This window comes from Hippopotamus amphibius, chromosome 3 (genome assembly GCF_030028045.1).
Source record: "Hippopotamus amphibius kiboko isolate mHipAmp2 chromosome 3, mHipAmp2.hap2, whole genome shotgun sequence".
NCBI lineage: Eukaryota > Metazoa > Chordata > Mammalia > Artiodactyla > Hippopotamidae > Hippopotamus > Hippopotamus amphibius.
In genome coordinates, this window is record NC_080188.1 from 159,482,863 (window position 1) to 159,495,915 (window position 13,053).

At 44.9% G+C, this 13,053-nt stretch overlaps 1 protein-coding gene across 7 annotated transcripts in view; it reads left to right on the top strand.

The window, feature by feature from the left end:
• Positions 1-13,053, top strand: part of HHAT (hedgehog acyltransferase) — a 324,736-nt gene that overhangs the window by 168,266 nt on the left and 143,417 nt on the right. For all 7 annotated transcript variants that reach the window (XM_057727696.1, XM_057727697.1, XM_057727698.1 and 4 more), the window contains one exon: positions 9,506-9,541. In XM_057727696.1, coding sequence (XP_057583679.1) covers positions 9,506-9,541 — 36 coding nt within the window. The remainder of the gene's footprint in view (positions 1-9,505; positions 9,542-13,053) is intronic.

Consider the following 13,053-nt stretch of genomic DNA (forward strand, 5'->3'; position numbering starts at 1 on the left):
CAAATAAACAAGCAAGCAAACAGAAATAGCAAATGTCTAACACATAACTCTTATCTATTTTTCTCTCAACAGATGACTTTGTCTCTTACTCTGTTAAAAGGCCTCCTTCTACTAACTTTGCTGGCTTCTGCACCCATCACCTGTCACAGTGGAAAATTTACCCCCAGATAAACAAAAAACCATCTTGTTTGTCTCATCCTTCTGAAGCTACTACCCTCCTCCTCTTCAGAACCACACTGAGTACACAACATGGGAGTTATTTATATCCACTGTCCCTGCTTCCTTGTCTTCCCATTCACTCTTCACTCTGGCCTGGCTTCCATTTCAGCCACTCAGTGAGACTGTACTGTTCCAAGCTGCCGATGATCTTCATGTTGGCAAATATGCCTAGTAGATATTTTTACATGAAGACATGAAAAGCAAGATGAACTTAGATCCCTACCTCACACCATGCACAAAAGTTAACTTTAAGTAGCTTAGAGACTTAAATATAAGAGCTAAACTGAAAACATTTAGAAGAAAACCTAGGAGAAAAATCTTCAAGACTGCGGGTTAGGCAAAGATGTCTTAGCCATGACACTGAACACATTATCCATGAAAGAAAAGTTGGTAAGTTGGACTTTTAAAAATTCAAAACTGTTGAGCGTCAAAAGACAATTTTAAGAAAATAAAAAGACAAGCTACAGACAGAAAATATTTTCAAGTCACACATTGGATAAAGGACCTGTTTTTAGAATGTACACAAGGGTAGGAACTTGGCTTTCTTGTTCACTGTTATGTCCTAAGCATCTATTGCGCTGCATGACATTTAGAAGGGGCTCCATAAGTATATGTGGGGTAAATGAATGAATATAGCATTAGTACAATTTGGAGAAGATTTTTTAGGACCATAATAAAGTCTAAGGAGGAGAGAAAATAAATCTTGCACATTTGTAGAATGAACCTGTACCCACTACGTTTGTTCCTTTCTGGCACTGTAGGTATCATCTCCATGCCACAGTGAAGGAAGCTGAGACATACAGGGATGATTTATTTTTTTGCCCAAGATCAAATACTGTTAAGTGGGAGAGCCAAGGAGCAGACCTTGAATTTCTAATTCCACATCCAGTGGGACATGATTTCTACTGTAGTTTAGGAAAGGTCTTCACTCCTGAGTCACTTATGCCTGGTACTGTGCCTTCTCTCCTTGTCTTTCTCCAACAGTGTGAGATGTCCAGATCTCCAGGCTTTGGGGTTATTTTCCCAGAATTTGCTTCCTGATAATCTGATGACAGACACACTTGTCTGATGTGGTGAAGAGCTGTCATGTGAAAACCTGGCACTAGCTTTCACTATGCTTGTTTTTGAGAATTTGCCCTCCCAGGGCTACAATTCTCATTTTCTACTTTCCCATCAAACTGTATTTCACCAAACGTGTTTTGGCTGCCAACTGGGGTCTGACTGGCCTAAATTCACTTTCACTTTTCCCTGTTTTCCCCGCATCACTTTCTCTTCTTGACTGTGCAGGCTCTGAATCTCAAGTGGATAGGCAGATTAGATTCAGATCAGACCAGACTGTGGAAGAGCACAAGAAAGTGAGGGAATGACATGCAGCAGACTCTATACGTGTGACTTTTACAGGTGGTGATGGAGATGGTGAGACTTGATGCCAGTTATTATATGATGTCATCAGGAAGCCTATTCCAAATATTGTGTCCCGGGCATTCTCAGAAAATAAAGATGTTGATTGAGGCTGAGAGGAGGGTGATGTTGTGACCCTTTGAATAAAGAACTGGGGTATAGGGGACCTGGGCTGTTAGCCTCAGCTCTGCTTCTCATTGTGTAGTTGGGTTTCAAATTATTTCATCTTCCTTATTCTTTCTTTCCTAATCTGTCAAGTGAGGAGGGTAGAGCAAGGTCTTTTTCACTCTTTGAAATTAAGTTAGGTAGCCCAGCCAGAACTAATCAGGGCTTCTTGAGTCTGAGTATAAACTTTATTCTCATAGTGACTTGATTTGGTTTTTACCTCCAATTCTCTAAGTCAGTCTTCAGACGTCCCAGGTAGGAATGTGAGAGCTAAACTTTGGCAGCCCACTCATGGGATAAACAAGCCTGGAGATGAAAACCCAGTGAGGACTGTACATTGAAGAAGGCGAGGCAAGGACTGAGGTCTCAATATGGTACCTCCCCAAATACTGCCCCGCATGTGTTGTGCTAAGTAGCCATAACAACAGGGTTTCTAAACCGTACCTCGCTGATTATATGACATTTGCAGCTTCTGGCCACAGTTCATTGCTTTTTTTAAATCCCTAGCTCCCACATAGCCAAGAGGAGCCTGGGAGGAAGAACCAGGCCCCCAAATGGCGGCAGCCTGGCAGAGCAGAACAAATCCCCAGTCTAACTGTGGGCTCTGGTCTTTCTGCCACGGACATGCTGTGTAGGCCTGACCCCTCCTCTCTCAGAGACGGTGCTCTGTGAGTAAGCGTGAGTGCAGCACCGCTCTGGCAGGTGCTAGGAGCCTAATTTTGATGCACTGTGAGGCTCCAACAGGAACAGCAGTCAGAATCATAATAAGTAAACCATCAGGGCTGCAATGGAAGCATTAGCCCAGGCACAGTCTACTGATTTGCTGATGGTTATCAGACACGAGCTGCTGCTGTGGAGGTGAGGCTTCATCCTTTGAGATGCTTCCTGAAAGTGACTGAAACACGGAGTCAGAAGCCTGAGGCTAGGTGGCAGCTTTAAGTTCATCCATTCCAGTTTTCTATCTGATGGTTCAATCTCCTCTAAACACCCTTTTAACCCGTGCTTGAACTCATCTTGTAATGGGAAATTCACTACCTTGTTAGGATATTGCAGCTTGTTCCAAAGTTCCTTTTTCTAGTATGAAGCTGTTGCCGCTATCAATTGATGTTCAGACAACAAAAATGTCCATAGCACATATGCACACAGAAGATTTCCTATTTCTATTTTCCAGAAGGAACCAAGAATAATATGCACAGGATCACTGCTTCTTATGTCTCCTCATAAGGAAATCTTGGTTTATTGTGAGCTGGTAGCCGTGAGAGATTACTTTCTTAAAAGGTGATTAGAGTAATTTAGTTACAGTTTGGTAGATATCTTACTTCAGGAGAGAAGCCCCATTTCTATCTGTGGGTATTTATTTTACGTATTTATATGTATAATAATGGATGTGTTAAATAATTACTTTTGAGCATCTGCTCTCTGCAGTGTACTGTGCTAAGTGCCAGGGAAGACAGAGGCGTTGGTGCCTTATTACAGCACATCAGTCAGTCACATGTTGATTTGTTACCAGCCCGGTTCTTGGGCTCTTTAATCAATAGAAATTGACTAGAGGCCAGAAGGGAAATTCAGGCAAGGCTTTATCAAGACTCCTGCTACAGCATGAGGGAGCAAAAACAAGTAACAGGTTCCCTTGCTTGTTCTGGAGGAGGAGCCAGCTGGTCCCTTAAATGGGGTTAGGGTGGGGGCGGATTGGTGGGTGGGGCTAGAGGGGCGGCTTAGGTGGTCTGCCACCCTCTTGGTGGTGCTGTGTGCAGGGATCCTGTGCAGTCCCCTGCTTTTGCTCCAGGCACCTCAAAAGTGGCAGTTGCGTTTTGGCCTTTTTGTATCTTGCTCATAATTTGCCGCAACTGTGCGTGCATGCACTGATTTTTAGTCCCTTATAGTTTCTTTGTATTCTGTTGCTCAAGGAGGTACAAGCACTGCAGCAAAGAGTCCCGGGTCCCAGCCTGTCTCAGATGCATCCAACAGATATTTATTGAGAATCTGCTTGGTGGCTGCCTCTGGTTTTTGTCCTTTATGGAGTTTGCAGTTCACCAAGGGAGACAATGTTTGATGTCGATCACACTATATTGAATTATTATTGACTTTGCTACCTCTTTACTAGGCTCTGCTCTGCTGGAAGCAAGGGATATGTGCCATGCATTGCTGAGTCCCCACCACCTGGCACATTGTTGGCACAAGGTAAATATTTGCTAAATGAGTCAGTGGCTGAATACATGAAGGGAAAAACAGACGTTGGCATCTGGTGCTGCGAGCTAGGTCTTGACTCAGCAATTTGCCAGCTAGGTGGCTGGGGATAAGGACATGCAGCTTTATAAAATAGGGGCCTGGTTTTTGTTTTTGTTTTGGAGTTGTTTTGTTTTGTTTTTGCTTATTTTTTTTAATTAAAATTTTTTTTCATCGTTATTGGAGTGTAATTGCTTTACAGTATGTTGTTAGTTTCTGCTGTACAACAAAGTGAAGCAGCTATATGTATACATATATCCCCATATCCCCTCCCTTTTGAGCCTCCTTCCGACCCTCCTTATCCCACCCCTCTAGGTCGTCACAGAGCACCGAGCTGATCTCCCTGTGCTCTGTAGCAGCTTCCCACTAGCTATCGCTTTTACATTTGGTAGTGTGTATATGTCACTGCTACTCTCTCACCACGTCCCAGCTTCCTCCCCACCCCTGCCTCTGCCCCCTTGTCCTCAAGTCCATTCTCTATGTCTGCATCTCTATTCCTACCCTGCCACTAGGGGCCTGTTTTGCAGGGTGGTTGTGAGGATTAAAAGAGAAAATACAGAGGTTGCCTAGCAGTGCCTGGCATACAAATCTTAAAAAGAAAAATAGTATTATTTTTCTACTCTAGCTCCCTTAAGGCATCTTTTCCATCTATACAGGAAAACTAATGAGGACATATTTCTAGAGTTCATTGGTTTGCTTGTGTTTTGAAGTTAAAGACAAAGCCCCACAGGGGAGGAACCACCCTGAACCCTTTGGAAGGAGCCCAAATCAGCTTTTCCATGGTATAGAAAACCTGGAGTGCCACTTGAGGAAGGTGAAGAAGTGCTGGAGACGGATGGTGGTGATGGTTTTACAACAATGTGAATGTACATAATGCTACTGAACTATGCACTTAAAAATGGTTAAAATAGTAAATTTTGTGTGATGTATACATACCACAATAAATTAATACAACAAAAAAAGGAAAAAACATTGCCATGATGTATAGCTCTCCCACCAGGTGGGCCATTTTCAAGTTTAACTAATCACTGGGCCAATCTCATTCCCTTAATTTGCATGTGGATCACCAAGCATTTCTGAGATGATGGTTCCCTAAGAAGCCAAAACTTTGAAACTGCTTTGTTTGAAACTGAGTGATAAGAGGCACTCACACCTATTTTGCAGGTTATGTGTTCCTTTCCTTTATTTGCCCCGCCCTGCACGCGTCTGTCAACAAGTTTTTTTTTTTTAAATAAGTTTATTTATTTATTTATTTTATTGGCTGTGTTGGGTCTTCGTTGCTGCACACGGGCTTTCTCTAGTTGTGGCGAGTGGGGGCTATTCTTTCTTGTGGTGCACGGGCTTCTCATTGCAGTGGCCTCTCTTGTTGCAGAGCACGGGCTCCAGGTGCATGGGCTTCAGTAGTTGTGGCACATGGGCTCAATAGTTGTGGCTCACGGGCTCTAGAGTGCAGGCTCAATAGTTGTGGCGCACGGGCTTAGCTGTTGCGTGGCATGTGGTATCTTCCTGGGGCAGGGCTCGAACCCGTGTCCCCTGCATTGGCAGGCGGATTCTTACGCACTGCACCACCTAGGAAGTCCAACAAGTCTTTTTGACTCTATACAAGATCCTATTAGAATCCATCCCTGTCTCTCCTCTCTTGTTTCCAGTATTTCCATCCGGAGCTGAGCCTGCATCATCTCTCACCTGAACTGTTACGGATAAGTGGTCTCCCTGCTCTGCTGCTTCTCTTACCATCCGTTCTCTTCAGGACACCTAGAGTGTTCTTTCTAATACTCAAACCAAAGCATACCACAGCTCCACCTCTAGAAGAATGAACTAAATGAAAAACAAAACAAAACAAAAATACCCAACTCCTCTGTTCCTTTCAGTGTTATATTAAAACCCAAACTCCTTATCATGCCTGCAAGGCCCTTTAAGATCTGGTCCCTGCCCCGCCTCCCCAACCCCCATCCTCAGCTGTCCTGTCTCCCCTCACGCACCATTCTCCAGTCATGCTGGCCTTCTTTCTCCATCTCCCACCTGCCACATTCTTTGCTACTCTGGGCCCTTTCTCTGGAGGTCCTACTGTCTGGAACATTCTTCCTCTGGGCTTTGCACACCTGGCACTTTCTGACTGTACAGATCTCAACCCAAATGTCACCACCTCAGAGAGGCCTTCCTGGAGTGCCTGTGTGGCCTGTCCCTCTGTGCTGTCACCTTGTGTGCATTCTCTGCCCTCTGATATTATCTTCTTTATGTAAGTGCTTATTTGTCGTTTACCTCTTCCACCTAGAACGTGAGTGCCACGAGGAGTAGGGGCCTTGTTATGTTACCCTCCCCTGCATCTCAGGGCTAGACCAGTGCCTGGCCCATAGAAGGCCCTGACAGAATATCTGTTGAATGAATGACTATCAGATGAATTCATGCAGCAAAGGAGTAAGATGTGTTTTCCTATGAAGGAGTTCTGTTTTCATCCCCTTACAATTTTTCCGATGCAAATCCCCACCCCACCCCCACCTTGACTGTCTCCATTCTACTTGTTTCCAGGTAATTATTAACTCTGTATATACTATTCTCCATCCTAATAAGCTTGCCTGTCACAAGGATGCTGAAAGCCCCCCACCTGTCCCAGCCTCAAATTCCATCCGCCACCAATCACACGTGCGTGAGAAGAAACCATCTGAAACAGCCTATGTCACAATCCCTCACTTCTGTACATTTAGCCCCTAAATTTTCAGGGCCACCATAGCTACAGGTGAAGCTGGCATACACTGGTGTGTTCAGGTGTGCCGGTATGAGATGCCGGTCAGGAGCAGGGCAGGCAGGATGAAGCTCCCTGCACCCCAGCCCTGCACCCCCACACTCAGCCTCAAGGCTCTTCATGGGACAGTTCCTCCTCCTGCTCTCCTGCCTGTGCCCTGAGCTCTGTGCCTGTCCCTCAGATTTCCAGCCCTACTGTCGCCTTCTCCAGGGCTCAGGCCCTGCCTGTGGCCTCACTTTCTGGGCTGCATTGTAAGACAACTTATGTCCTTTTTTAAATTATGGCTTGCTTCTTCTGCTGAGTTATTGGGAATGGGGTGTCCGTTAAGACAACTCAAAAATTGGAGGGATGGAGACTACTATTTATTGAGTACTCATGGTATACCAAGCACTGTGCTAAGCCCTGTATCTGTATTTTATCACTTAATTCTCGTAACCTCCCTGTGAGTAAGGGATCTCCCTTTTTCCCGGTGGGGAGGCTGGAGCCCAGCGAATCGACACAGTTTTCCAGAGCCTGGCTGACTCTAAGACCTGAGGAGGTAGATGATGCCTGCAGAGCAGGTGTACTAAAGGGAGCAAAGCAGGTGGGTTTGCCCGGAGCAGGGCAGCCACGTTGGGAGAAGCAGAAATCAGGTGGAGGTGGAAAGAGAACATTGATTGAAAATCAACAGACATTTTCAATTAGTAGTAATGAGGGGCAGGGAGAGCCCGTGCTTTTAGTGGGAGGAGCAAGTAGTTCGTGGCTTTCAGGGCTCAGTTTGACTCCTAGCTTTGTCCTCTCCTGGCTGTGAGCTCTGTGCCAGTTCCTTAGTCTCTGAACGCTGGTTCCTTCACCGATAAATGGAGATGCCAGTGCCTACTTCCCTGGCAACCACATATGTATGTGAGTATTGAATATAGTAGTTGCCACCTTCTAGATGCTAAATAAGTAATAATATCTGTGAATATTATTAGGTTTTTCATTACTCTTTCATGGTGGTCTTCTTCCCCTACCCCACCTCTATACTGAGGGTCTCTGTGATTCCTTTCACGTGTTTCATCCTCTTATTCCTGCAACAGAGTCTGATGCTTTCCGTAGCTGGTGTAATTGCGAAGACTGAAATCTTTGTTTTAACCCATACATACTTCTACCTCCCGTGTTGCAGTTCTGGCAGACTTACCTTTGCTGTCTGTCTAGTGAAGGTTTTACTTCTGTGGCTCAGCAGCGTGTCCTTGGTTGCAGTTGAGAGGAGGGATCATTTCTGTTTGTTTGTTTTTTTTTTAATCTGTGTTAAGTATGATTATGGGAATTGACCTCATCCAGGTCAATGTAAAATTAGCTGAAACGCATCAGCTCTCCCTGCAGGTACATCTCCCTCTAGAGCTCTGTTCAGACTTATGATTAAATGGAATTGATGGATCTCGATTTTGATTTTCCCTGAATTATAAAATTATTTCAGGTAAGTGATATAATAAATGTTGTGCCTCATATTTTGGCTTTGTTTCTCTGTTCTTGCCTACCCCGTGTCTCTAATCTGAAAACACGCTGGAGTGCATGAAAGAATCTTGTCATTTAAAGGCATCCCACAAGGAACCCTGTTTAATTTCAGCAATCACCTGCTATATGTCAGGGGGGCGTTTGAGGTGCCAGGTATGCTGAGGTGTTCCAGGGCCAGGGCCAGGGTGGACCCGGGTGCTGGGGGCAGTGAGGGCCTGGGCCGTTGGACCGCACTCGAGGGGGGAGTTGTGTGTGCATTGCTCATCGTAGGGACAGAATTAACTCAGGCTTTACCCAGGCTGGTCGCTTAGCTGGGAGGCCAGTCCCCTGGGTGGGACAGAATCATTGCCCTCGGGTGCTGGGAGTAGCAGTCATACCTCGTGGGCAGCAGCACCTTGGCTCAGGCCACCCAAGCTTTTTACTCACAGCCAGACCCGAAGGTGAGAGAAGGACACTGGCTAAGTGGTCGGAGGTTTAGGGGGAACAAGCGTGCTCCTTAGGGAAACCAAGGCAGTGCCACTCATGTGGACTAAGCCAGTCTGCTGGTGTCAGGGGGAGGCTGTGGCTGAAGGGGTCCACCAGTGCCCGGGGCCTACTGGGTGCTGGTGTGAGGCCCAGGCACAGGGCAGGCTCCCCAGCAAGTGCGTGGAACTGCTTTGTCCTTTCCCTGCTAGAGTGGACCCGGCTGTGGGAGGGTTGTTCTCTCCTTTGAAAAGCTTCAGGGACTACAGCTGGGAGCGAGTGGAAGAACAGAGCTGACCCTTCCCCACCCCTGTTCTTCCCTTTGGCCAGTGTGGTTTCGTACTTTTTAAATCATAATTTCCTTTTTTCTTTTTTTCTTTTTTTTTTGAGTAAATGAACATCTGAGACAGCTAGTGTTATAAAGGGACTCCCCTTTTGGAAAAGTGGTGAAATCCACACTCCTCTGGCCTCTATTTCGGAGAAAGAGTGTAGGCGTGCTGAGATACCTTTGGTATCATGGAGCAGTGGTTCTGCATCAGAATCACCTGGCAGGCTTGTTTGGTCTAATTGCTGGGCCTCTTCCCCAGAATTTCTGAATCAGAGTGTGGGGATGCGGCCTGAGAATCTGCATTTCCCGCAGGTTCCCAGGGAATGCTGCTGTGACTGCTGCAGGGGCCATACTTTGAGAAGCACTGTCATGGAGTGACCCATTGATTCACCATGCTCTGAATGTGAATGATGTATCTTTGGTCAAGTCTACCACTGCTGTGAATGTCTTCTGTTGATATGCCTGTCTTTGTCTCTCTTCAACAGGTATTTCGACGTTGGACTACATGATTTCTTAGTTAGGTAAGCCAATAATTTTTATTTTAGATATCATTGGAATAGCATGTGTATTATGGAATACTGAGAGGAGAAGAAAATCTTTGTTAAATATCTTGATAAATAATGGCAACTGTATACTTGTCAAGAAAACACCACCAGCACTGTTTTTTGTGCCTCCCAGAATCAAACCAGAGTATCCTTTTTAACCAATCAAAGGAATTTACTTTTAAAGGTGTTTATATCTGAAATGCTAGTCACCCAAATATTGGGCTTCTGGAAAGACGAATAGAAAAGTGAAGAGAGCCAGCTTGTGTTCATACATTAAACAACCCTCTTGACCAATTTTCCCTCCATTGAATTTAAGCTTTTTAAACTGAATCTGCTGATTGTTTTATAATCATAAAGATACGATCTTGTTCATAACTGAAAGCAATTACAGATGTTAGTTTATATCCTAGTATATTGGTGATTTTTACCAGAGTTGGCTTATGGGGCATATTAATTCCAAATAGCTATTAAATCAGAGGTTAAATGGAAATATACCCGAATATTAACAGTGTTGGTAAGAATATGCGTGATATTTTTCCTGCTATAAACTTTGCTGTACTTTCTAGATTTTTTATTATACTGAGCATGTATTTATTATTCTAATAATAATATTATTCTAATAATTTATTATTGTAGTAACAGTCATTAAAAATACCTATCAGAAATAAATGTGGGAAACAGTAATGGTCGCTGAAGGACTGTAAGCTAAAGGTTACAAGGAAACCAGAAATCATATAGAGCAATTTGCTTTCTTTTTTTTATGATTAAAAATTTATTTATTTATTGGCTGTGTTGGGTCTTCGTGGCTGTGTGAGGGCTTTCTCTAGTTGTGGAGAGCAGGGCTACTCTTCGTCTTCGTTGCAGTGCATGGGCTTCTCATTGTGGTGGCTTCAGTTGTTGTGGAGCACGGGCCCCAGGTGCATGGGCTTCAGTAATTGTGGCTTGTGGGCTCAACATTTGTGGCTCGCAGGCTCTAGAGTGCAGGCTTAGTAGTTGTGGAGCACAGGCTTAGTTGCTCCGTGGCATGTGGGATCTTCCTGGACCAGGGATTGAACCTGTGTCCCCTGCATTGGCAGGCGGATTCTTAATCACTATGCCACCAGGGAAGTCCCTGTATTAATGATTAAGAGCTACATTATAAAATTATATCCTACATTGATCTTAAAGTGGCTTTGAGTGATTAATTTGTTTTTCACAGCAGAACTTCTTGCATTCCAATAATACCTTTTAATTCAAAACACATTTGAAAAAGATTCTTATCAAATTATTTTCTTCAGAATAAATGGTAGGACCATGCATCAATACTTAGAGATTAATACTGACGCCTCAGTCATCTGGAGCTATCAAGGAATGATTTTTTTTTAAGAACTTTTCTTGAGATACAGTTGACATACAATAAACTGCATATATTTAAAGTGTACAATTTGATATTTTTTTCTTATGCGATTTGCTTTCTGCAAATATGTGGTTCTGAATGCTAGTTAATTCTAAGGGTCTGCTAAAACAGTCATGTAAATCACATGTGATTTCTGGATAGATGTTATAGTGGTTCAGTTCTCCACGATGCATGGCATCTCCCTGTGGGTAAGATGTTCTCTGAGGGGAAATGTACACCTTTGGCATCATCTTGATCCTAAACCAGCAGCATTTCCTCTGTGCCAGGTTGCATATGGTGGTGTCCCAAGAAAGGCCAAACATACCTTGTCCTTTCGCTAGGTCCTTACCCAAGGCTGTGCAATGAAATCTCCTTGGTACCCCAGACCCTAGGAATATTGATTATGCTGGCTTTCTCCAGGATATCACACACAGAAAGTGGTGTGTAAACTGTTACCCTTGACACATCAAGGGTAAATGTATTTTAGTAGGAGGACTAAAGGGCCAGTGGTCATGGGAAAGGCAGGCATGAGAACTCTATATCTAAACATTAGAAAAATTGTCTGGGTGTACTTCAGGGAGTTATTTGGATTTTTTGAGTTAATGTCTTTGGTACGTTGTATTACTCCCATGCTACTGTTCACATGATTGCTGTGGTGGCTGTAAGTTTGTACTTTTCTTATTTACTCTAGTTAACTGTCTGTCTTGAGGGCAGGGAACATGTCTTAATCACCTTTCCATAATTAAGTTATATAGAATCAACCTTCAACAAACATTTGTGTAGAAGTCACTGAATGAGTAAATGAATGAAATTAGGCAGAAAGGACCCAGAGGCTGAGGATTAAGAAGAAGCTGTTCATTTATTCAACAAATAATTATTAAGCCTACCATGTGCCACATTCTTGGTTACATCTGGGAATACAAGGTGAGAAAGATAGACGTTTGATTTAAAGCTTTCCCCGAGCTCCTTGCTTGCCAGCCTTGTGGTTTGAGCAACTTGAAGTGAGGAGGAGGGGTGGTCTGCCGCTGGGACCCCTCCTTCCCGTCCTTCTTCTGGGCTCCAACCGTGTCTCCTTTGTTGGTTGGGGAGGAGGCAGAGGGGGGGTTAAGTGCCTCTGATTAACTGAAACTGATGTTGGGATCCCCTGGCCCTGGCAGGAGGCCCTTTTGGGTGAGTGCTAGTAAGATGCTCTAACTAGTCACCTTAATCAGCTGTTCTGTGAACCAAGCAGAACTGGGGCTTCCTACCGCCCTGCCATCTTCCAGCAGTTTTCCTTTCCTTTTCTCTGGTAGGGGCAGAGCCAGTCAGCATGCCCATTGTTATCCACATGGGGAGTGAGAGTCCAGTCTCTCCTTCTTGCAGGCATGCCCAGTCTCTGGATGAAGTCTCCTCATCCCCTCCCCCACCCTCCCACCCACAACACACAATAGCACTCCCCACTGAGCCAAGACCCTAAGGACTCTAAGGAGTCTCTTACCAGCGTGGGGAAGGGTGGGGCAGGGCATGGGGTAGGGGAGGTGGCGGGGGGAGCAGTCGGTACTCCATCTCTTAGTAATCCCAGGATGGGGTGGGGGTTATCACCGCTTTATTTGCAGCTGTCTTTAGAAGACGAGTCCTGTCTCTTCCCAGTTTGGGAGGTCACTCCTGGTGACGACGAAGCACGGTCGATCTTTGGGCACCTCGGCGAGACCTGTTTCATCTGCACGTCAAGGGCTGAAGGGGGTGTGGGCAAGATGAAAGTGGGAGGTGAGGGAATAGCAGCCACACTCTTTTTGAGAAATTAAGCTGTGATGGGGAGGAAAGACAGACCAGGCAGCTGGTAGAGAGGGTGCTTTGAGTGGGGATTTTTTTTTTTTTTTCCTTTTTAATTGGAGGAACTCTTGTAACCAGAAGAGTCTTAAGTGCCTTTTAGACTAAGAGAAAGTGGTTTCAGTTGGGTGGAGAGAAGCAGCACATGATTGCCCAGGGAATGAGGAAACAAAGGCAGGGAATGGTGACTTAGTGACCCCAGCAGGCAATGGCATTTTCCTGGAAGTGTATCGCTGGAGAGAACCTTGGAGGGTTGGGAGAATGAGGGGGTCATACTTGAGGAATCCTTCTCATTCTGTGAGGA